We start from the raw sequence: 27,244 nt of genomic DNA, 5'->3' as shown, positions 1-27,244 counted from the left end.
TGTGGGTCGATTTACAAAGATTTTTGTCGTTCACACATTGTCGGGTGATTTTTCCCACATCCGTTCAAACCTGCACTTGCGTCACCTGCAGCTAAAAATTGTGTTTGTATTTCGGCTCCCTGAGCCCACGTGATCTATGATTTGTCTATGCGAATTTCGTCTTGCTGTTGTGGTGTCATTTTTGTGCTCGGCTTTTGCGTTTTTTCGGCACTTTCGAGCCTGCTCGACATTATTTTTTCTTTACCTGGGAAAAATTGCAACAATTCTTTGTGTCGGCTCTTTTTCTGGTTGGGGTTTTTCTATTTGTGGCTTTTCTTACCTGCGTGAAGGTTTCCGGACCAACATTTTTTTTTTGGTGGCGTGTTTTGTCCTACGACCATCCGCTTTGCTTGCCACCTGCACAACGCATGAAGGGAACATTTTTTGCAACTTCATGTTTTTTACACTCCTGTTTTTGGTCATGATTTTCCGTATGTGATCTTCTGCATTTTTGGGCGGCGTTTTCATTCTGGATTTGCAGATTCCCGTGTCCTAGGGTTTTTACGAATCCTCAGTATTTTTTTCAGTGGCTAGGGTTTATTTGGAAATTCATTCTCAGAAAAAAAATTTCTAGGCTGATTATGTCAATTTTGCTCTCATGGCCAGCCAACATTCATAGTGGGTATAAACCAAAGAAACGAGACTTGGACTCAGCTCGGACTCGGCGAGGCCGAATTGGACTGGGACTCGGGACTGGGACTCAGACTCGGCTAGACTCGATAAAGTGAAAAACTCAAGAAATTTAGAGATTTTTAAAGACACAATAACATCAGCAAACTCGGCTCATTTGATTACATACACAAGTATACATCAATCACATAAGCATAAACGCAAATTGTAGCTGAAGGAAATAACAAACATAGATATATAAATATTGTCAAATGTATACAATATTACAAAACTCATGGAATAAAAAATCCATGTCATCATATGATGATCATCAAATGTTTCATACAAATACCAAAGGTAAATACAACTACAAGCCTATGGCTCAGAGGAGCCAGCACGGCTGCACCCTCCGGCCCCGACCCCTTGCGAAGGCATCGACAGCCATAGCCGCTCCTCGTGACACCATGCCATGCTCACCAACATCAAGAACATCCGTGTCACTATCTGCCTCTGAATCTCCTATATGTGCTCGTGCTCTTCGCTCCTCCTTTGCCATGGCTACAGTCTTAGGCTCTATATCTACCTGGTCGATCCAATTAGTGTTAGACTCGGAGGTTAAATTTTCCCTACTTCTATCGACGCAGTTTCCCCCCATATTTTTCGGGCAACGCCCCCAAGGTGGGGTCAAGGGGCATCGCCCCTTGCAGGGTTGAGGGGCAGCGCCCTGCAAGGCCAAAAAAACTTATCATTTAATAAAGGCGTTGGGTGTTATTTTTCTATTGGCTGACATGTTGTAACTCTATTTTTTCTCATTCTCTTGCGGAGGTTGTAGTGAACAAAGACGAGATCATTCATTTTAAAATGTTTTTTTTGTCATTTTACGTAACCCAACCAGTAGTCGAGTTTCAGGCACTAGACTCGCCGAGTTTGGTGAGTTTATGCCAAACTCGCCGCTCGCTAGACTCAAACGAGTCCGAGTCCGAGTCTGGCAATTTTCTGGCAATTTTTCGTTTCTTTAGTATAAACCTCAGACATGCATAGAGGCAAAAGGGATACCTGAGTGGGAACAAGCTATGGCAACTGAACACCACAACTTGCTGAAAAATTACACTTGGGTTATGTCAGACCTTCCTCTAGGGAAGAAACCCATTGGATGCAAATGGGTTGATAAGATCAAATACAAGGTTGATGGTACTTTGGATAAGTACAAGGCTCATCTCGTTGCCAAAGGCTTCTCTTAGCATGAAGGAATTGATTATGAGGAGACCTTTGCTTCGACTACAAAGATGAGCACCATCAGATTAGTCCTAGCTATGGTAGCTCAGTGTGGCTGGAAGGTCCATCAGACGGACGTCAAGAGTGCCTTCCTGAATGGTGAGTTACAAGAAGAAGTCTACATGACACAACCTCTTAGATTCAAGGTTGTTGGAAAAGAACACCAGGTGCTCAAACCGGTGAAAGCACTCTATGCCTGAAACAGGTTCCTTAGGCTTGGTACATGGAAATTGATAAGTAACTCACAGATCAAGGTTTCCAGAGGATTCCTTTTGACTCAAATTGGTATGTCAAGACTACTGGCAGTGATAGTAGAATTTATGCCAGTCTTTTGACATGACCGACCTTGGGCTTCTGCACTACTGCCTAGGTGTCGAGGTTTGGCAGCAATCTCATGGCATCTTCATCTCTCAGTCTAAATATACCAGGACTCTACTAGACAAGTTCTGAATGTAGGACTGCAAACTTGCATCTACACCTATGGAGAAAGGCCTAAAGTTGTTGGCCAAGTCCGGTTCTCCAGTTGAGAATGAATCTGATTTCAAGCAACTAGTGGGCAGTTTAATATATCTCACCGCCACTAGAGCTAATTTGTGCTATACAGTGAGTTACATATCCCGCTTCATGACAACTCCTACATCAGATCATTGGGCTGCATCGAGGCGAATCCTGCACTATGTCAAGGGCACTCCAGACTTTGGTAATCTCTATGGATGAACCAAAGATCCCAGACTCATCGGATTGGGCAGGCTCTATTGATGACAAAAAGTCCACATCGGGATGTGTCTTCAGTTTGGGCACAGGTGTTGTCACTTGGACCAGTAAGAAGCAGTACGCCGTAGCTCTTTCCTCGATGTATGTTGAATATCAAGGATCAGTCAAAGCAGCTTGTGAGGTAGTTTGGCTTCGAAGGATGCTTTCAGACATCTAAATGTCTCAAGCAAGTCCTACACCCCTCTTCTGTGACAATCAAGGGGTGCTCAAACTCATCAAAAATCCAGTCTTCCATGAGCGAACCAAGCATGTTGAGCTTCATTGTCACTTCAAAGTTCATCTGCAAGCTTGTTGAAGATGGATCTGTGGATTTGCATGTTCCTACTGAGGATTAGATTGCAAACATCCTCACCAAGTCTTTGAATCCAGATAAGTTTGTTAAGTTCAAGGGGCAACTTGGTGTGTTAGACAGATTGACCATTAAGGGAGGGTATTAGAATAATATCTTAGTTATTAATTAATAATGGTCAATTTTGTATTCTATTGTAAATATTAGATGTTTCTAATTTTGCTTCTGTTATCAATTGTTTCATAATGGAAACAACTATCTTGTAACTCTATAAATGATCGTTTGATCATTCATTTAATTCATTCATTATTTTACCAATTACCTATGTAATAGTTATTTCATAAGTCCATAGAGGTCAAAATCGATAGTATTTCCAAACAAACCATGGTAAACAACATAGAGTATTTTTCAGCTCTAGTAGTTTTAAAATAAAGCAAGTTTTGAAAATTATTCATAGTGATGTGTTTGGTTTTAATGTTTTATTGATATTCCCTCCATTGGTAAATCTTGCTACTATGTTAATTTTTATTGATGATTTTTCAAAGACACCTTGATTTATTTTTTGAAGCATAAATCTGTTGTGTTATCTAAATTTAAAGCACTCATTCAGAAACAAATAGAAAGAAACATAAACTTTTTGAAATTAAATGATGGTGGTGAGTGTTGCTCCAGAGAATTTGATGAGCAAAACCTTGATAATAAAAAAAGTATGCTAAGTATTACTAAGTTGGAACCATGTTTCGAGGCTGAGATTGTACACATTGCTTGTTATTTGGTAAAAAGATCAACTTTTGCTTTAGTTGGAAAAACATCTTATTAGGTATAGGCAAACAAAAAATCATTGATTTCTTATTGTAAAGTTTTTGGTAGTGAAGCTTACATTCATGTCCTTTAAAAAGAATGATTTAAATTTGATTTTAAGGCTAACAAGTTTGTTTTTGTTGGTTACGGTTAGAATATCAAAGGTTATAAGTTTTGAGGTCTACTAATGTTGAAAATAGTTTATTCTAAGAATGTGATTTTCAGGAAGTTTATAATATATTCAAATGTTGAATTGCCAAAGAAAAAATTGATTAAGATAGTGCATTTTGAAACTAAGAGTGAAAAGAAAGAAAATGCACATGAACAACTAGATGGACATGTAGAGGAGGAAGGTTCAAATGAGAGTTAGATAGAAAAATTATAGAAAGTTAGAAACCATTTGTTATACTTTTGAGAATGTCCATTAGACAATGGAATTGGTTGAAGATCTAGCCCATTTGTTTTTGTTGTGTTTTTGCATTGTCATGTATTAACAAAGAATTTATATATGTGAAGAGAGCCCTATCTTAAGATGAGCATGAGCCTTGGTTAAAAGCAATAAAAAATAAAACAAAATACCCTAGATAAATATGAGACTTGAGACTAATTTAACTCTTTAAGAGGAGGAAGCCCATTGGTTTCAAGTGGGTATTTGAAAAGAAACTTGGAGTAGATGATAAATTGGTGCAGTATAAAGTTTGATTGGTGGCTAAATATTACATATAGACTAAAAAGGTGGATTTAGTGAGATATTTTCATGTGGTTAAGCTTTATTAGATTCCTATTATTTATTGTTGCTACTTATAACTTACAAGTAGAGCAAATAGATGTCGAAATTGTATTTTTACATTGGGATCTTGAGGAAGCTTTATATGAATTAGTTTGATAATTCTATGGTGAAGAGAAACAAGCATTTGATTTCTAAGTTAAACAGTTCTTTCATAGATTAAAACAATCTCTACATATGTGGTCTCAAAAATTTGATGTATTTGCATTAAAGCTTGATTTTTGTTAGAAGTGAAACAAATTACTGTGTGCATTTTAAATCAATTGATAATTAGTTATGAATTATTATCTTGTATGTGGATGACATTTTATTTATTGGATATAAGTTATAACAAAGGGATGATTAAGGAGTTTTAAATCATCTATTTAATACTTTTGATATGAGAGATTTAGGGGTCGCTAAGCATATTTTGGGTATGGAAATTTGTAGGGATCAGATTAACAAAAAAATCTGGTTGAATTGGAGGAAGTATGTTTACATTATTCTGCAGTGTTTTGTAATGTAGAATTGTAAACCAACAAGTATTTCCTTACTTGTAGGTTCTAGGCTTTCTTTGGAACATTGCTCTATCTTAAAGAGATGTTAATGTTATTTTATTCCAGAGTTATTGGAAGTCTTATGTATATATTGGTTTGTACAAGATTCAATATTGTCCAAGCATTGAGAGTTCTAAGCAGGTTTATATCTAATCGTAGTGAGGAAAATTGGACATTTATTAAAAGTGTATAGATATTTGCAAGGAATTTAAGATTTCTGTATTTATTATCATGCAATTGGGTTGGAGATTTAAATAATAGGAGGTCTTTAAGTAGCTATGTACTCACTTTGTTTGATGGAGCAATTAGTTGGATGAGTAAAAAGCAACCTATGGTTGCTATTTCAGCTACATAAACAAAGTATGTGATTACAACACATGCTTGCAAAGAGACATTGTGGCTATAAAGACTAGACTTAAATAATATTCTATTTCTAGAAATGTGAGCATTGGATGGCAGTCCGAGTGTAATTTGTTTGATTAAAAATCCAATTTATTAGGCTCTTACTAAATGTACCTGTCCTTCAATTTCAAAATATACTTCACTGGCTTGATTTGAGTGCTCATCATTATCTGCTATTTTGGAATTTGCAGCAACCCAAATATTATTAGTGAATCATCATGGAATTCCCTCTCAAAGACTTCTGATGTTGTCTTTTCTTCTTCATCAAACTCTATTTTTTTAATTTCTTCTTTTCTCTCATTATCACTCTGCTGCATTAAACATGTGATAGGAGTCACTAATTCACTGTGGTCCATAGGGACATGTCCCCCCCCTCAAAACCACTTGTTTCTGGGACGGGGATGTCTTTGGGACGGAGGACGGATCAGGGTTGACCCTCTGCTGTACCCCCGCCGCCACTAGTTCGCTGAAAACACCACAGAGACACTAGGAATGTCGGGACACCCAGGCATCCCTTGAATGTCCTGGTGTTTCCTGGCTTGGGGCATCCAAAAAGCAATTTAAAAAAAAAAATCTTTTTTTCTCTTGATTCTTCTACCTAGGGGCAAGCCCTAATAGCAAGTGGGCTTCCTCCATGCCCTCTAAGCTTTACAAAACACTCCCAAATTCTCATTTCCTCACATTTCGTTTGCTAAGTTTTCCAACGGCTAGGTTAAGAGAGAAAAGAGTGAGTGAAGGAGTGATATTGAGGTGTTGCAAGTGCAAGAGGGGTGAGAAGGAGCAAGAAGAAGAAGAGAAGGATTCTGTTAATTTTAGATCAGACAGATAGCAATAGCAGAAAACTAAAACAAGGAACACAAAGAACATCAAAATACCCTGGGAAAACCTCCCTCTTGGAGGTGTAAAAACCAGCGATTAATCTCAGATCTTTATTAGACAAATCAGCATGAGTCTTTTACAAATCTGCTTCAACACTTGAAGCACTCAGATCAGCAGTATATGCACAGTAGTATAAGGTATCCAAGCTAGGGCACGCACAACAATGTAAGGGTTTATCTGCAATATACTTGAATGCTGATCAAGCACACCATTTGCAGATGAGAAGATATTTTCTGCCTCAAGGAAGTTCGCTGCCCTTTGAATGAGGTTCACTATCCTTAGAATGAAGTTTGCTGTCCTTGGGAAATAGTTCGCTGTCCTTAGAAGATGATTCACTGATCACTGCTGAAGGAGATTGTTGTGTGAATGAATGTATAGAATGCATGATTGAGACTTTGAATATATATGTGTCTTAGCCTCCCAATTCACCCTAGGTCGGCTTTACAAGAAAAGCCAATTTAATTACATTTTAATACTTTAAGTTTGGTGCCCAATATAGGGTCAGCCCCACATGTTACAAGTTACATTATATTTATTGCATACAAGGTGGGACTAAGGCCAATGGCCAATTAATTATATACACGTGCTAGGTCGGCCCTAGAAGGGATCCGACCTAGCTATAACATCAACACTCCCTCTTAGCTAGAGAGGAGACCTTCTCAAGATCTGAGTCACATAGTGACAACCACCATGGCTACTCCCAGAGGGTGGGTCCATCATGGCTACACCCATGGATGGAAAACAAATGAACACAAGTGCCCATTGCGCAATCGTGATGTCGTCATCTCAACATGACGTTCACCATAGCTACTCCCAGAGGGTGAATAAGCACAAGTGCTGGATCATGGAATTTCTCCCATGACATCCACCATACCTACTCGCAGAGGGTGGAACAAGGGCTTTCACCTTAAACTTCTCTCGTAGAGAAGAATACATTAACAAGGGCTTGCACCTCAAACTTATCTCGCAGAGAAGAATGCATTATAATACATCTCAAGAAATCCTTGGTGCTGAGACTCCCTCTTAGCAAGGGCTTCATTCTCCACAACTCCAAGTTTGTCCCGAAAATGCACAAACTTCACTTTGGCAAGGGGCTTGGTGAGAATGTCAGCCGTTTGCTCCTCGGTGCAAATGTATCTCAGCTGAACAACATTCCTCTGTACCATATCTCTGATGTAGTGGTACTGAATCTCAACATGTTTTGATCTGTCATGGAACACTGGATTAACTAAAAGCTTCACACAACTTTGATTATCACAATGAATAGTAGTACGTTCCAACAATTGTCTGAACAATCCTGCAAGGAGCTTCCGAAGCCACACTACTTTGCGAGTTGCCACACATGCTGCAATGTATTCTGCCTCTACGGTGCTCAATGCTATTGAAGACTGCTTCCTACTGCACCAAGAAATCATAGCAGAACCCAAACTGAAGCAACAATCAGAGGTGCTCTTCCGATCAGTAATACTTCCTGCCCAATCAAAATCAAAATAGCCCTCTGAACTCAGGTTCACACCGGAAGGGTATTTCAAGCCATATCCAACTATGCCACGGAATTATCTCAAGATATGCTTGGCTGCAACTAAATGTATCTGTCTCGGTTCACACATGATCTAACTAAGTGCACTCACAGCATAGCAAAAATCCGGTCTAGTGTTAACTAGATACATCAAGGATCCAATCAACTGTCTGTACGTAGTAGGATCCACAAGATCTGAACTAGTTGCAGCTTCCCTCAATTTTTTCAAGTTAGTTTCCATCGGAGTTGGCATAGACTTGCAATCTAACATTCCAAACCTCTTCAAGATATCAATTGTGTATTTCCCTTGACTTAGGATAATCTCATTAGGCCTCTGCCATACTTCCAAACCTAGAAAGAAGTGCATGAGTCCTAAGTCTTTCATTTCAAATTATGAAGTCAACTCCTTCTTGCACCTATGGATGAGATGATCTTCCCCTGTAACAAATAGGTCATCAACATATAGTACCAAGATCAACATGTCACCATTGAATACCTTGAAGTAAAGGTTTGGATCAACATCATTCTTGTAGAAGCCCAACCTTGTCAAGTATCTGTCAATTCTTTCATACCATGCACGAGGAGCCTGCTGAAGGCCATATAAAGCTTTCTTCTATTTGCATACATGAGACTCTTTCCCATGAATCATGAAACCCTCAGGTTGCTCAATGTAGACCTCTTCTCGATCACAGCATTGAGAAAAGTTGTCTTCACATCCATCTGATATAGCTTCCATCCCTTAGCTGCCGCAATGACAATGATGGTCCTGATGGAAGTATATCGAGCAACTGGAGCAAATTTTTTTTCATAATCTATCCCTTCTTTCTGAGAGAAACCATGAGCCACGAATCTAGCCTTGTATTTCTCAATGCTTCCATTACCTGCATGCTTGATCTTGAATAGCCACTTGATAGATACAATTGACTTACCCTTAGGTCTTGGCACAATATCCCAAACGTCATTCTTAAGGATAGATTGATATTCTTCATCCATAGCATCTTTCCATACTTGCTGATTTGAGGCTTCCTCAACACTGGTAGGTTCAGTCTCAATAAGATTACACGTCAATGCAACATAGCTAGAGAATTTATGAGGTCTTTTACTTTCTTTGAATGTACCTCTAGGAGCCGCAAACTATTCTGCCTCTTGCATAGTGTTCCTTGCCCAAAGAGGTCTTTTCTGAGTTACAACAATATCTCTAGGCTCATCAGTAGGATCCAAAGGTTCAGTTGGATCATCATCCGCAACAGGTTCGGTAGACTCCCTCTGAATCTCAAGAGCATAATCAGTATCCATGTCTTGAGGATGATCTATCTCTACGCATGAACCCTTGGATTTTCTGAATGCAACATCTTCCTCAAATGTGACATCTTTGCTAACCTCAATATACCTCTAACCTGGAATGTAGATCCTGTAGGGTTTAGAAGTTTCACTATAGCCCACAAATATCCCTTTCTTGCCAAGAGGTTCCAACTTGGTCCTCTTGTCTTTAGGCACATGTACATATACTGGACATCTAAAGATCCTCAAGTGACTAATATCAGGCTTGATCTTTGAAAAGGCTTCTTTTGGAGTCATATTCTGCAGTATTCGATGAGGACATCTATTCTGAATATACACAGTTGTTCTAGAAGCTTCTGCCCATAGAAAAGTCTGAAGATCCTGATCATGAATCATGGCTTTTGCAGCTTCAACAATAGATCTGTTCTTTCTTTCTGTAAACCCCATTTCGCTGAGGGTTGTAAGGGACACAAAACTTCCTCTTGATCCTTGCCTCAATGCAATAATCATGAAAGCTACCCGAGGTGTATTCACCTCCATTGTCAGACCTTAACGCTTTAATTCTTTTCCCAGATAAGTTTTCTACTAAGGCCTTAAACTCTTTAAATCTACCTAGGACTTCATTAGACTCTTTAGACCTTAAGAAATAAATCCAAGTCTTCCTAGAGTAGTCATCTAAGAAGGTTACATAATACAGAAATCCACTTGGGGATGCAATAGACATAGGTCCACATAAATCAGAATGTACAAGAGCTAATATTTCTTTAGACCTACTCTCGCTACTATGAAATGGACTCTTAGTGTTTTTACCCATAGCACAACCTTTACATGTATGATCTCGAACATGACTGAGTTTAGGCATACCTTTAACCATCTTCTCTTATGTTGGAAGAGCTCGGAAGTGAAGATGTCCAAGTCTTCTATGCCATAGCTTGCTTGAACTGGTGGAGTCATGAAGGAGAGCTTGAACTGGGCGAGTGGAGAGCTTGTACAAGCTTTCATACCAATTCCCAATCACACGAGTAGATTTGATGCTGGATTTCTTCGGCCATGCAAGAACTCTTCCTTCTGAAAATGCTACTTGATATCCTTTATCCTCCAATGCTGAAATGGAGATAAGATTCCTCCTGATTCCTGGCACAAACAAGACATCATTGAGATGAAGAGAGATTCCAAAATCAAGGTTGAGAGAAGTAGCACCGAACCCTCTCACAGAATAGCGTGCATCATCTCCAATAATCACTTGGAGATTGGACTCCCTCTCCACCAAATCTGAAAGATGGTTCCAATAGCCGATGATATGTCTAGAAGCTCCACTATCAATCAACCAGGTATCACTATCCGTGGGAAAATTGCTTGACAGGGCTGAAATGAAGAGGAATTCATTGGAGTTGTCTTCCGCTTCCTTCTGATTTGAAACTTCATTAATGTTCGCCCCTTGTTGCTTCGGCCTTGACAAACAATCTCTTGCGAAGTGACCAAACTTGTCACATCTGAAACACTGAATGCGAGAGAGATCTTTCTTCTTCTTCTTTGCATCAGGTGCAAATTCTAACCCTTGATCTCTATGCCTCTTGAAGTTGTCTTTCTTCCAATTTCCTCCTTTCTTCTTGACGGACTGGGTAGCAAGAACATGAGAGTCTTCACCATGGGAGCTTTTGATGATTCCTCTTGGATGCAATCAGCACAAAGGCGGTCGAACTTGGGAAATGTGGATCTCCCACTTATGACTTGGATAAATGGCTCCCATGAGTGAGGAAGGCCATTCAATGCTAGCATGACTAGGTCCTTGTCCACAACTTCATCTCCAATGGCGCTAAGCTGATCTCTCAATTCTGCAATCTTCATGAAGAAGGATATGACTGATTATCCCATTGCCATTTTAACTTGATGAAGTTGTTGCCTCAATGCAAGTGCTCTACTTGTGTTGTTGATCTCATACATCCCTCCCAATGTCTTGAACATATCTCTGGTTGAGGACATCTTGGAGATGATAGGAACAAGATGATCTTTCACGGAATCAATAAGAATCTTCTTGGCTTTGACTGCATTCTTCTTGAACTGAAGTTTCTCTTCTTGATCTTCAGGTTCAGATTGTTCTTTTCTTTGCACGAACTCCAAAAGATCATTTTCTTCGAGGGTAACAAGAATTCTGAATTTCCATGAAGTGAAATTTGAAGCTCCTTCAAGTCTGACCTCAACTTTCAGACTGTACAACATCTTTGAATGCTGGAAATGGCGTGGAGAAGGTGAAGTAGGAGCGCTGCTATCACAATGTCTGATCACAACAGAGTCAACCTTGGCTCTGATACCATGTTAATTTTAGATCAGACAGATAGCAATAGCAGGAAAACTAAAACAAGGAACACAAAGAACACTGAAATACCCTGGGAAAACCTCCCTTTTGGAGGTGAAAAACCCAGCAATTAATCTCAGATCTTTATTAGACAAATCAGTATGAGTCTTTTACAAATCTGCTTCAACACTTGAAGCACTCAGATCAGCAGGATATGCACAGTAGTATAAGGTATCCAAGCTAGGGCACACACAACAATGTAAGGACTTATCTGCAATATACTTGAATGCTGATCAAGGACACAATTTGCAGATCAAGAGAAGATATTCGCTGCCTTAAGGAAGTTCTCTGCCCTTTGAATGAGGTTTGCTGTCCTTAGAATGAAGTTCGCTGTCCTTGGGAAGTAGTTTGCTGTCCTTAGAAGATGATTCACTGACTTTAGATGATATTCGCTGATCACTGCTGAAGGAGATTGCTGTGTGAATGAATGTATAGAATGCATGATTGAGACTTTGAATATATATGAGTCTTAGCCTCCCAATTCACCCTAGGTCGGCTTTACAAGAAGAGCAATTTAATTACATTTTAATACTTTAAGTTTGGCGCCCAATATAGGGTCAGCCCCACACGTTACAAGTTACATTATATTTATTGCATATAAGGCGGGACTAAGGGCAATGGCCAATTAGTTACATACACGTGCTAGGTCGGCCCTAGAAGGGATCTGACCTAGCTATAACATCAACAGATTCTACTTCAACTTGGAGGGATTTTTCAAGCACAAGGGAGGTTTCAGTCTCTCTACTAAAGCACTCAGGATCAGCAGCTGTAAGGAATTATTATATACCAAATTGAATTTGGAAGTGAACCCTGGTTTTGTGATGTCCTTTCAACAAGAAATGAACCTTTGAAATTTGTGTACTATACTCATCATGACTATTTGATCACTCGGATATTTTGTAAGCCTGTAGGGAAAAGCCGCAAAACTGCAAACCTTGATATATGTTAAGGTGGGAAACTGTATATTCCAATCAGCCCACTCTGAAATCACTGCCTGGCTTGTTTTTGAAATCCATATGTGAAATTTCTCATCTATTTTAAACACTAAATGCATTATGAAAGCATTGTTAACAGTGCCATAAAATCTCTAAGATTCACTATGCTCTAGCTATGGCAGGTGTCTGTAAACCTGAGTGTTATTGAATGCCCCTACCCTACACGATTCGGAAAAAGATCCCGTCTTTGCCATTCAAATTCACATAGCTACTTATGCATACATTCTCTGATTAAAATGCCCCAATCAAAATGAATTTCGCCTTAGCATGTAGAAATCATGATAAAGAACATCCATGGCTTGAATGGTCTTGCTTCCCCCTGCCCTATCATCTGGTTAAGCAAGGTAAAGTTCCTCTTTGAATTCATTTCTTCTTGTTGCTTTTGGGAAGTGTTTTTTTATAATCCTTAAACAAATGTTTGTTGACATGTTTTTTTCTTTCAAGAAGGTTCTCATTCCGTACTTCCTCACATTTTTCTAATCAATTGCTGGTGTTTCCTCCTAAAGAGGCAATCTGAAAATATTTTTCATGGAATTAGCATCAAGTTTGCAAAGTTTTTGATCACTTAGCACTGATTTCTCACTTTCCTGGTTCATAGTGCCTTGTGCAACTGATCATGAACTCTTGGCTTTGAACAGAAATAGGGAAAGAAGCAGCCCCAATTAACGCACTACCTGCAGCCTTCTAGCAATTATGTTTCTGCTTTTGATATTTTTATCCAGCTCCAAATACTTTACATTCACATGCCCTAGTTTGGTATCCTTCACCTGGAAAACTTTTCAAATAATATTTCAACATGGACTATATTTCACTAATCTAGTGTTATAGTAATTAAGAAAGTTAACTAAAATGAACGTTTCTCGAGCACTTGAAGACAGTATTTGCAATAGATGTCAACAAGAAAAGAAACCAACAGCAAATTTTTACATTTAACAACATGGATCCTGGTTTACAACCACTAGAACTTGCAAAATTAACATAGGAAATGTTGATAGCACTTGCCAATCATATACTTAAAGTGACACATGCAGCAAGAGGTCAATATAAATATAAAGGACATATCATAAGTTTTCCACTATGTTACCCCAAGTTTTTGGGACGGGGACGGCAAGGGACGGGGGTATGCGTTTCCACGACGGTGATTTTTTTTTGCCAATTTTGGGGACAGCTAGGGGACGGCAAAGGAGACGGCTATATAAAAGTAGGGAAAATTAAAATATATAGGGAAATTTAAAATATTCATATGAAAACATGGATAAAACATGCACATATCCATTATAGAACCTTAATATATAAGAACTAGTAGAGCTCTTATGACAAATTTGTGTTAAATTGAGAGTCAAAGTCAAATTGCTTATAGAATTCATTGTCAAAATTCATTGTCTATATGCAGAATTTATGGGGACGTCCCCTAGGAGTCGACTGAAAAAAATAACGGGGATGCGTCCTCGGGTAACATAGGTTTTCCATTGAAAATAAAAGAAATAAATAAATAACATTATGCCACCTCAAATATAAGATTTGCAGATTATTATTGTTTAAAGGAGGGATCAATTGGAACAAATTACAATTTTACAATCAATTGAGAGCAAGTATACAAGCACTGAAATACAAAATAGAACATGACATCTTATAGAGATGTTCAAGATGAAAATGCTATTATTTAACTTTCATCCAATGGACCAGTTCAAATGAAAATATTCGACCAATTGAACTTTGTCTACATGGAGTTTGATTCAAATGCAAATGAATATGTATTTGTGGGTCTAATGATAGAAATGAATGAAGCAAGAAGTATCAATCACACAACATTAGTGGCCTCCAAATCACCAGTTTCCCTAAGAGTGATGGAACTAACATATGCATGATTAAATAACCCTAATGCTAAGCCTAGATCACTAATTGATTGGCTAGGAATTGGAGCATCTCCAATGAATGAGTATGTTATAGAAGGATTATTTGATATGGCTTTCTAAGCGCTATTTCCAAATGGACAATATGCCTGGTTAAAACTGGAATTAAGACGAGTCCATTTATATGAATATGTTAAACATTTGTCTTAATATAAGGATCACCATTCTAAACAATATTCATGATTCAACTATCACATGATAAACATGACCATGAGACATTGTGCACAAAATTCATTTGTTGTGTTTGTGAAAAAGAGTTTCCGTGACACACCAATCACCATCAATGAGTTGTGAGAGCATATGAATGATGTTCCCTAGTCACTTATAGAGACAACTAGGTCTTGCACATATAAACTTATAATCCCAAATGAAGAGAGAACAATTTGGGGGAGAGGGTATGACACCTATTATGAGAGTATTCCCAAGATTTACCACCACACTTGCATGCCAATCAAAAAAATGGGTAGACTTTTGTTGGTCAAGCTTTTGCTTTACAAGCCCTTTTGCAATATACAAAGAGATATTGGTCTTGATCATAAAATTACATCAAATTGGGTGCCAATTATAATCCATGGCATTTGGAGTAGAGGATTATTTCAAATGACATTGAAAATCATTATTCTGAAGATGAGGATGTTCCAGCTATTGAACAAAATGCGATTTAACATGAGTGAGTACATTTCAAGATTCTATCATAGTCAAATTATGGTTGTAGCATAAATAGATATGTTGGGTAGAAGAGATTTTGATAGATAAGCTCTAAGAGGTGATGAAAATTGAGAAGAATACACAAATAAAGCAATAAAGTTCATCAACACCATGAAAGAGAATGGATTACTGATACATGATGATACAATATCAAATATACCATATAGAATCTTAGGGGCTAAGCAAAAATGAGAATTTGATAATATCATAACACATTATTATCAAAATCAAATTGTCATGTCATTATACTTGTTAATTCAAGTAACAAGAAGAAGAAGAAAATCATATCAAATTGACACCATTTGTCAAGATTTTCAAGATGCATCATCACTAACTAGAGTTGCAATGTTCAATATTTGTATGTCATCGGTGCATTCAACATTAAGAATTTCACTTGTAGATTTTCTTGAATTTTTTAGAAGACTCACAAGTTTCCTAGAAGAAATCCATTTTATAAAATGCATATTTGATCATATAGCTTCGTTGAACAAAATTTCTACAAAACATAGATTCGTGACTTTGTCAACGACTTCCTGAATTAGAAAACTTGAGGTTTGGAGGAAGATCATTCATTTTGTAGGAGACTTGGCTGAGATGCCTCTTGTTAGTGATAAACCACCATATGATAGTAAAAGATGTGCAGAATCATAATGAAAATTTAAAACAGTTGTCACTTTGCATAAGGTATTTAAATATGAAGTTGAAAGTGAGGAGCAACAAAGATTTCGTCAACTTTTCACAAATGTTAGAAATGTGCATCCACCAATTGATGATTGGGAATTCTTTGATGTGAATATCCAATGTTGCATTAGATCAATATGATATGCTTCCTTATTTGTCAAAGGAACTATTTTTTATAGAAGCACAACATATAAATAGATGATAAATTAACATTTTACATGCAGCACTAGTGAATGCTACCAGCATGGATATCTTAAATATACTATCTAAAAGACATCAAGAGATATTTATGCTAGACTTATAACAAGATTCTAGTTTTTCTTTTCAATTACCCATGGGAACTGTCGCTAGGAATAACAAATTGACATCCCATTAGTAACCTTGACCAAGCCTCCAATTGACCATTGGCTCATGACGAGCCTCAATTGAGCCTTGCATAATCAACAGCCAATGAGTTTGCTCAATTGAGCCGTCAATCATTCAATCTTTCATGACTGGCCTTAATTGATCCTTCACTCATTTAATGATCCATGAGTATCCTTGACTAAGGATTTCATCAATTAGAAGAGCCACATAGTCTCATTTATGATAGTCGAATAGCTATTGATCATATATGGGTTTCAAAAGAAGAAATGACAATCAGGTACAAGAACAATTTAGCACTTATTCCCTTGGCAAACCTCACACCTTGGCATCGGATGCATTGTTTATTGAGCCACAATCCACATCATGATGATAGGTCATAGTGTGATATGACACATTGATACAAATATAGACACATGATTTTGCCATAAGCTTTTCAATCAATCTTGTGGAATGTGAAAACCCCATGTTCATTAATGATACAAGAGCTAACAGTACAAACACCTTGTTCTTGACCATGCATGGTGATATTTTAAGAGCTATGATGGCATGACAAACTATTGCAAAGATATTCTAGTTTATTTGTAACATGGTTGGAAAACACGTACTCGACGGCCCAAAATTTTGATTTGACTCTGGACGTAACAAAAACGTGGTCAAATATAAAATATAATAAAACAAAAAAAGCAGAAATTAATGTACTTATTGAACACAAGTCTATTAATTCAAACATTACGTGTCATATGATCTTGAACACTAAAAATTTGAGATTTCAAAGTTTCAAAGTCAAACAATGCATTGTTTTACTCTAAAATTGTAAATAATAATTGTATAAGAGCACTCTAATTGTTGGGGTGACCCATGTAATGCAGCAGTTAAAACACTTGCTTGGTGAAACTGCCACCAAGGTTCAAATCCCCTCTGGGCAGCTATGCTCGCAGACTTTGTGCTTTCGTTGGGCTGGTGGACTTGCAGATCTGAACAGCAATAGTGTTTGGCACCCTAAAAAGTGCCCCTTACCGATCAAAATTAAAAGAGCACTCTAATTGTTTACATATGTCAAAATGATCAAATACAATCTATGTTATCTCTCTCCCTCCCTAGTGTAACTTAATTTTTCAAGGTTCATTTTAGAGGGCAAGTCAATATCAATAAGAGAACTGATTGTTTCGTTAAATAAGTCTATATTCCTTCAATACATCCACCTCTTCTACTGTTATTACTCTCTCCAATTTTGCAAGATCTCAGCTATGCTCGCAGACTTTGTGCTTTCGTTGGGCTGGTGGACTTGCAGATTTGAACAGCAATAGTGTTTGGCACCCTAAAAAGTGCCCCTTACCGATCAAAATAAAAAGACCACTCTAATTGTTTACATATGTCAAAATGATTCAATACAATCTATGTTCTCTCTCTCCCTCCCTAGTGTAACTTAATTTTTCAAGGTTCATTTTTTTTAGGCAAGTCAATATCAATAAGAGAACTGATTGTTTCCTTAAATAAGTCACTAGTCCAATCAACAAACAGATTGATGTTATCCAAGTCAATCGCACCATGAGTAGAAACCTCCACTATTTTGGTTCAAAGGTCCAAGATAAAGACAAGATCATTGAGGTTTTCCTAGGTCAACTTGTTGATATTCTTGGTGTGAACACTCACAAATAGGTTGTAAGAGTTTCAAAACTTTCCAGAATTCACTTGGACTCAGTAAGTCCCAAGCCAAGTGACCCTGGGCAAGTCTTAGGGGGCCCAGACTTGGGCTTGTCCGAGTCGAAAGTGAGACATGCCGAGACCTAGGATTTGCAGACTCAGCTCAGACCCGGCAAGTCTCGATGCCTAGACTCAGCCAAAAGCAAATTTTGTTTTTTAAATCTCAAAAAATAACAAAAACAAACACTTTTTGATGATTTTTTCAAAAAAAAAGTTGCGTCCAAAAACGCTAAAATGTCCCTTAAAGCATCATTTCACCCAATACAAAGATCATTTTGCTCTCTTCACTCTCTCTTTTCTTGTTTTCTCTAAAAAAAAATTCGTTGGGTTTTTCTCACTTCTAACACCTTGTGCAGCTTATCATTGCTACCCCTCAAACCCATTAGCGTCTCCAACTCCCAAACCCTTGCTAGTTAGTGGGACCTACCTTAGATGCCTTCATAAGATGGATGCAAGCTCCTCTAAGCCATAGACTTCTAGTTATTGTTTTGATATTTGTTTGGAACATTTGATGTCATGGATTTCATATTCCACGAGTTTTGTATGTATTTTACAATATTTAAATATCTAATTGTGCTATTTCCTTCAACTATAATTTGCATTTATGATTATGTGATCGATGTATACTTGTGTATGTGATCAAATTAGCTTCTAATTGATGTTATTGTATCTTTAAGGTTTATTTAATAAAGGGTGCACGAAACAAGTTTTAAATCCTAAAAATCTCTGAATTTCTTAGGTTTTTCACTTGCTGAGTTTGTGTTGAGTTTTTTGCCGAGTCCCGAGTAGAGTCACCCTCGTCGAGTCCGAGTCTCGTTTCTATGGTTGTAATTGTGTTCACACCTAGAAGCACTATGAATTTGGGACAAAACACAAGTTGTTAACCTCTAACAATGGTGTGCTAGGACCATGATTCTCCAACGACAAATCTATGAATAGAATATTTAAAAGAATATAAGAACTAAATAACAAATGTAGAACAAACTTTAAGTATTAAGATAAAAATTAAAGGATTATTTATTTACTTGGTTTTTGGCTTACCCTTCTTCAAAAGGCTTGAGTTGAAGATAGCCTTTGCACTACACCCTTGCAAACGTCTAACTCATCAAGAATTTTATCTCAGATCTCTTTATCTGGTGCTAGCCTCTCGATACATGAAGTAAGGCCTACCATGATCTCCTCTTCGGTTGTAAATTTATCAGAGAGGTAAATTTTGAGTTTAGGTAGTATGCCAAGGCATGTATAGGTTGGTGGAGTTGTGTTTGGTCTATCTATCTACAATCAATGATGCGCCAACTTGTTGGCAATATCTATAGTCATAATGGGATGTAGGAATGCGTAAGGATATGAGGGTGCATGCAGTGATGGGGAAACCATTTGCAATTATAGGGTATGGGGACATGTGGCTCTAGGGTACTTTTGATAGACACACCTTTGTATAGATTTACAAGTATACAATTAGAAATATTGAATTAAGTGAAAGCCCCCTCTCAATTTCTACCAACCATATTATAATATTTCTTGCTAATCTATGCTGTTGAGAGCTGCAATTCTGTTGTAATCCTTCTATCTTTTTTTTCTCAAACAATCTCACTGATGTTTTTTTTCACTCTCAAACTTTTTTGTTGTATTTAATGTGTGAATGAATGGATGAGTCTTTTGAACTTTTAGGGCTTAGGATACTGCATTTACTATTTGTTGTTTTAAAGTTACGTGTTAGTTTTTGTAGTAGGAAACATTCATGAAGTATCGTGAGATTTCAAACAGGGTAGCCAGATACACCCATGCCCCTCCTTGGGTGCGTGTACTGCCATGTCGGATATGGATACAGCTCGGATACATGTCAGATATCGTATCCACACGTGCCCAAAAACCACTAAGTTTCTCAGATACTGTGTGATTTGATATTTAAAAAGTTTGACATTAACCTTTCTAAACTTAATTAAAAAACTTCATGTGTGCAATTTTTATTTTATTTTTCTGTATTTGTGTGAAATTTTATTTTTTAAGTTCAGATTATTATTGTTTATTTAGTTCTTTATATTTAAATTTGAAATTTTCAATATATTTAGATATTTTCTTTTTTAATTAATATAATTTTTTTACTTATTTTATCTTAATTAGATTTAAATGACATTATTGTTAATTTAATTATAGGTCCTGGTTTGTATTTTTTTGTATATTGTAAATTGTTAAATCAACATATAATTATTTTTGTGGCAACTATGTGTCTATGTGGCTTCTAAAGTAATGAAAATCTCCTCTAATAACTTAGAAAATTATGTTAAATATATGTTTAAGTGCTTTTTATGAATGTCATATTCAGCCGTATCCATATTAGGAGTCTTAAAAAATGGCCATACCCATATTTGATTATCTGTGTCCATGCAAACTTTGATTTCAAGGAATGCTCCTTTCCTGATTGAAATTCTCTTGCATGTCTTTACAGCTATGAGTTGTGTACTTCTGTCCAAAAGGATGTGTACTCTACCCCAAGTTCTGGGTTCTCTAGTTCCAGTGACAAATATTCTCTTAGTGCAGCATAAAACTATTGCAACAGAAAATACTCAAGCATAAACAGAACAGTAGGAAAATGAAATACATTTAAAGAATTACATGTCAAACGTGAGAGAGAATCAGAAAATTTTATAATGTAGATGTATGCAGGAATGTGACAAATTAGTAGGGTCTTGAGTGACAGTTCTGTTATGAATGCCTAATTTCTTATTGTTTCTATTAATTTGACTTTTTTCCTTTTTCTTTTTATCTTGCAGTCACTTGTCAGGTTTTTGGAATCCTCATTCACTGGAAGCATTCCTCGACACTCACTAATACTTTTTAATGACTTTCTGGTTTCAACAACTCTTCCTTCGGTATGTTAACACTTATCAATTTGCCTCCTCTTTCCTATGAGTGTTAACTTAAATTTCACTTTTATGACAGAATGCAACTTTTGAGGGCATGCGTTATCAACTGTGAAATGTGATGATATTTGAGTGATTTAACTAAAATCTACACATGTACTAAAATGAATCGTTGCTGTTTTTTTTAGAGTGCATGCCTCTGTGGAATCTTACCTATTTGGAAGGCTGTTTAAATTTTGTATTATAGGGGGACACAACAAATCTGTACACTTATGCAGTATTACGGTTGACTCCAAATGCAATTGCTTCTGGTGTCAATTCCCGTTCCTATTTGAAAAAAGGAAATCTTGCAGTTCGTGATCCTGTAAGTCCTATGTTTAGTAATGTCACACCTGTGCCAGAGGATGTCAGTCCTACCTCCCGTGATACTTCTCCAGTTAGACAAGATCGAAAATTTCAAGTTCCAAGGCCTCTACAACATGAGAAATGGTGGAGAGAAAAGGATGGCTTCCTTATGACAGACATTTGGGGGACAGAGATAGCTGGAAGGAGTGCTCTAAGCCCAACTGTTTGGTTACAACAAACAGAGGAACGGATGCATTTGTGTGCGTATCAATACAAGAGTCTGACAATCCTCCTCCTCATTCCAGCTGGTTCATCAGCCAATGGGATGCAGGGTATCTCCATACTGAAGCAGCAACTTCTTGAAAATGTAAGTTTTTATCTGAAATACAAACTCAAATTTCAAAAGTTGATATTTTATTGAACTTTAACTGAGTTGTAGCTTTCCATGCTGCTTTATCTACATTTTTGTTGATAAAACCTGATATGTGAATAATGATACGAAGTGATGAATTCTTCCTTCACTTCTGTTATTGTGTACTATTATTGCATCATATTCTCAAAGTATTGCCTTTAAAGCTTTTTACATGTAAAATATGGAATTTCAAATTTGAATGACATTACAGTAGGCTTGAGAATCTGTTAAATTTTTGCATCCAAATTTTATGAACAGAAATGAGTTAACATGGCACACTATATGATAAAATCTGAATCTTTAGTGGATGAGGATGTAATCATGGTTGCAAAGCATAAATATATTTTTTGTGTAAAAACATGATTAGTTCCATGTCACATGGAATTTTTTTCTTAATGCATTGCATTTAGAAGACATAATACACTAAAGCAGGACCAAGGGTGTAGATTCTGGGACAGTAGTGGGATGGCAGTGGGTGTAGGTATGGGGGTAGATATTAGGGTTGAGAGGCAGTGCCTCTATCACATTTCCTATTATGGTATAGGGTGGGGTCAAGGGTGGAGGCCCACCACTAACTGCAATTTAAGGTCTTTAAAACCACACAAACCTTCATGGTGGACACCATTTTCACAATTTTATCACATTGTTTTCTGCAACACCAAGTCTTTACTATTTCGAGACCATTAGGGTTGGGGTTTGTGGTGTGTGGATTGATCACTTTTTGAGTTTTTTTCTAGATATCAACTTTTTCCATTTTTTACCGTGGGGGACTCCTAGAAGTCTTAGGGATGGTCAGGAGACTTGTGGGGGTTCTTGGGACATTTGGGGGACGTCCCCAACCCAAGGGGATGTCCCAAAAATGCCGTTTGGTCATCAGCAGAGGTGGTGGGTGTAATGTCCCCTTTTGGGATTTCCCTAAATCTTGTCTTAGATTACTATTCTCAATTGATAAGGGAGGGTTAGAGAGAGGGTTCCTTTATCTTCTTAAAGGGAAAACAGTTTGCCGGTCCCTTTATTGTTTTCTGTTCTGCTAAAATATTCTCCCTTTTGATTCTTTTTTCATTTAGATCAGAGTGTAGATCAAACTTCTGAGTATATCTGCATATTAATCTATCTGTATGTGTTTTCTATCTGCATATTAATCTATTTGTATGTGTTTTCTATCTGCATAAGGAATTCACTGGTAATCATACCCAGATGCTGTTATAAGCAATCAGTCAATTTCGGTGTGGCTTTCTTAAGGTATCTTTAAGTTTGATCCGCCTGTGATGTTGATGTAATTCTGAGTGCTGTGTATTTCTTTCCAACTGATTCATGTATTATGAATGTCATACATATTGCAGTCTATATTAATATTACTACTGAATTCTGCATAAGAACATTATCAGGCTTCATATATTAAGCATACATATTAAGCACATCCCCAACCAAGAACAAAGATGTTACTGCCCGTAACTTAATAACAGTTCTGATTTGATCTGATCGATGGTGATCTCCTTGGATGCTTGGATTCCTTTCCTTTATATCCCTCAATGTGAGGGAGGGGTCACACCTCTTCACCATGTATGCCCTTTGGCAAGAGGCACACCCTTTCACCATCAGCACCCTTTGAAAGAGTGCAACTCTTAGTTATTTCTGCCTTTTTGAAAGGGACACAACCTTTCACAATCAGATCTGCACTTTTATTTAAATTAGATCTGCACCTCTGATTCCCAAATTATCCCCCTCAAATGAGGTTCTCTTCTCCCTTTTATGTCTCATGTTTGAGGGAGTCACAACTTTTCATTTCATGTCTTTGACCATTCATTAACTTAATTGAAATTTAATTATATACTTTTATATTTTAATTTTAATTTTACTATTATCATTTACCATTAAATTGTATGTCAAAGTGGGGACATTACAGTGGGACAGCAGGGGGATGTTTCCCCCACTCCCAAAAATTGATATTCAGCTTTGTGTCTTATTTCAATTAATAAACAATGAAAAACTAGTGTAATTCTCTTAAGGAATTAGCTACTGCCAGATTTATTTTACTGGTTGGTGTTTTTTTTTTGTTACGTTGGAATTGGTGTTGTAATTTTTGTGCATAGTGGTCATGTTACAGTCCTAGTTTTTGATAAGTCGGTCTTTGATAACTCCTCCAGACCAAAAATAAACATGTTGGACATTTCTAGTTGCAGGTGGAGTGAGGAGTTCAGTGCTTTTTTCATATCTTATTATACCTAGTCTGAAATGAATTTTACCTTTTTCTTTGGTTTAGTACAATGGCTTCAAGGAACTAATCACGTGTCAATCCTTTCCATAGTATTGTATTTAGAAGAAGTATACAGAGTTGATGAGCATCATCTCAATAGTTTTGTTGAGGATTTCATTGCATAACGATACCTCCAAGTTTCTAACCCAAGATCGTATTATATAATCTTGGTTTATAATGAGTGTTTCATAGTGATCATCTTTTCAAATAGGAAAGACTATGTTGATCCCAAAGTGCAATTCATGAAGTGTAATTCATCAAAATATTAAGGGCAACCTATTCACTGGAATAGGTAGACAAAATATTCATGAAGTGTAATTCATCAAAATATTCATAGGAATGTTACTTAAAGTATGCAATATTGTTCCCATAAAAAATCATTTAATACATTCTTGTAGCATATAATAAGTATCTTATCATTTCTTTATCATATGAACACTATGATTGCATTGCATGGATTAATTATTCTTTGACAGCATAGTTGTTTTCTATAGATAAATCATTCTATATTTTAAATATTTTTAGTTACTTGAGTTTGTACTTAAGTTGTGTTAGATGTTTTAGTTTTTGATCAATTTTAATAGTCCAATATATATTTGTCACCTTTGTAGATTCAATATTGATGACCATGGAGGGAACCTCTATGATAAACATCACCTGACAAGTTGATTTGAATATCACTGTAGAGAATTTCAACACAGGAAGGGAATGCTTTGTGAAACAAGAAACCAAAGAGATTCATTAGAGCACTGCAAAAGTTGAAGTATGGGTAGTTTGAGTGAGTGGAAATGTCTTCAATACATATGGAAGATTGTAACAGTATAATGAACTAGAATGGAAGGGGATCCACAAATCATGCGTAGCTAGTGGAAAACAATGTTATAACTAGAGAAAACATCACTGACACTAACATGGAATAGGTAGATCTATATAGATAGAGAGAGAGGGAGAGGTTAATTTAGGGTTCCATGGGGCTCCTCAAATAGGGAAAATCTAATACCCTACAAAATAACAAAGTTCTAAACAACCAAAATCTAGGAATGAAACATAAAATAACTAGACAACAAAATCGCAAGAAGCTAGAAACACTTACCCTAACCTACACCTTGTGAATAGGACTAGCCCACTTTCTTATGGGATTGAAACACCATATAAGATGATTTCTTCTAGAAGAAACTTCTTGGAAGTGAGGGGGAGTCCAATAATTCAGTTGGACTACAATTAGTATCCAATTACAAATTGGTTTATCCATCCAAATAGAAATGGCCCAAGTCCAATAAAGATGGAGTAGAACCTCTATCGAAGCGAACCAATGCTCAATCAACCATCAAGAGAGCTGGAACTAGGGTTTAATGATCCTCCCTCAACAAAGAAGAGCAAAAGAAGATCCAAACTAATTGATCTTACAATTACAAAAAGAATAAACAAAACAAAAAGTGAAAGGCTACACTCAACAAAGAGGAGCAGAAGAAGTGAAAGGCTACACTAATTGATTAGAGGAGGTTTGTACAAAACTAAATTTGATCTTACAATTACAAAAAAGAAAAAAACAAAACAATATGCCAAAGCATAGTGATTACATGGGTAAAACCCCTTACAGAGAAAAAACCCACTCTCCAAATTATGAACCAATTGAATTATTAGCAAGAAAGGTTACAATACAATGTCTAGGGACATGCCCTTACAAGAGTATCACCAACATGTAGATCTAGAGTAATTCTTGTGGCTTAGCAGTACCTACAAAACACACTATGCACACTTTAACCCAAGCACCCAATAAATAGATGAAGCACAAATGGGAACCGCCTTATGCTTTTGTTTAATTATGAGCAAACCCACAAGAAGTATGGCATCCAAATTCATGGCACACATTCCAATGCCCCCTTGGTCTTGGTCTTTTATGCTGTCTAAAACCTTGTCATACTGTCATAACTTGTCATATTTGACCACCCAATAGGTGCCCCAATTTAACTTCATTTTGCATTTAAAGATGCTATGTGACATGCATCACAAACTATCATATTGTTGGTCAAAATTCCAATATAATTTCCCAATAATTATGCTCTTATGTATCGTATAATCTGTCATAGTAATTATCATCTTACAATGTCATGAGATGTTATTACACATTATAATGACAATAGATGCTCTTACAACTGCCTACACACTTACAAAAATCTAATTATCAGGAATCATGAGGCCCATAGACTCTATGCACCACTTGAACTTCTTTGTGATCGCCGACTTCAATTCATCTATGACATTCTACAAAGTGTCAACTTTTCGTAGCATTACCCTCCCATTCTTTACTATGCCTTGAACAAAATGATACTAGACATCTATGTGCTTCACCCTCACATGAAAGGTTAGGGTCTTTGCAAAATATGACATTCCGACTATCACAAAGAACTTTAAGAGCTCTTAAACTCAACCTCCCATGTGAACACAAGCATCTTAAGCTAGATGGCCTTGTTATAGACATGAGTAGCTTTAATATACTCAGCCTTTGTAGTCGTTAGAGCAACCACAACTTGTCACTTCTCTTGAAACTAATAGCACCACCAAACAAATTAAATGCATATCACTAGTGAATCTTCTAGAATCAACATCTCCTACTTGATTTGAATCCATGAATCCGCAAACATCCACTAAGTGTTGGTCTCGTGAAATATCATCATGATAACAAAAAGAGTTACTCGGAAGTACCCCACAAGTATTTGAAGACCCTTCATCCAAGTTGAACTTCTTGAACACACATTTACAGCCGATAGGCTTCCATCAATTGGGTAATGGCACCAAATCCAATATGTTGTTGTTTTTCAATGAATCGCCTCATCTGAAGTTTGTTGGCGGCAATATTGTACATGAAAATAAAACTAGTTAATTAAGTTGTAATTGTGTTGGTTAGTTGGCAACCGAGGGGTGGCAGTTGCGGTGCGACGGTTGGCGCTCGCACCCCCTCGGTATCTTTATATACTTCCGAATGTAACTTGTGAGGGGACAACGACAATTATGAATGGAATAACATCTCTTATATTTGACCTGATATCTATGGCATTATTATTCTGCATTACGTGCTTTATCTGTATGTTTTAAGTTATTCATCCGAGAGGGTAAACATTTGGCGCCATTGCCTAGACGTACTCGAGAACGGAAGATGCGGATGGCGCACGGACGCGATGGGCCTACCCGTCGGTGAGATGAACCTAGAGGCCGACGACGCTCACACGAAACAATCGGCGAAGGGGAAATTGAACCCTGTAATAATCCCGGCACAATGTTTAGATAAATTGTGGCCGAAAGGAAAAATAATAAAAAGTTTTTATTTTTTATTTTTTTTGTGTACATGGCGTGTGCTTGCTATGTATGGAAATGATTAATGCCCAACTTATTGAATAAAGATAGAAATAAAAAAGCAGAAACGAACGAGTGGGAGGCCGCGCAGAGGGCCT

The 27,244-nt window shown here is 37.0% G+C and overlaps 1 protein-coding gene across 4 annotated transcripts in view; it reads left to right on the top strand.

Annotated features, from left to right (window-relative positions):
• Positions 1-27,244, top strand: part of LOC131078691 (vacuolar fusion protein CCZ1 homolog B) — a 144,455-nt gene that overhangs the window by 91,312 nt on the left and 25,899 nt on the right. For all 4 annotated transcript variants that reach the window (XM_058016463.2, XM_058016464.2, XM_059216783.1 and 1 more), the window contains 2 exons: positions 20,689-20,787; positions 21,026-21,490. In XM_058016463.2, the coding sequence (XP_057872446.2) occupies positions 20,689-20,787; positions 21,026-21,490 (564 nt within the window). The remainder of the gene's footprint in view (positions 1-20,688; positions 20,788-21,025; positions 21,491-27,244) is intronic.

This window comes from Cryptomeria japonica, chromosome 2 (assembly GCF_030272615.1).
Source record: "Cryptomeria japonica chromosome 2, Sugi_1.0, whole genome shotgun sequence".
NCBI lineage: Eukaryota > Viridiplantae > Streptophyta > Pinopsida > Cupressales > Cupressaceae > Cryptomeria > Cryptomeria japonica.
This window is presented reverse-complemented; position numbering and strand designations above follow the sequence as displayed.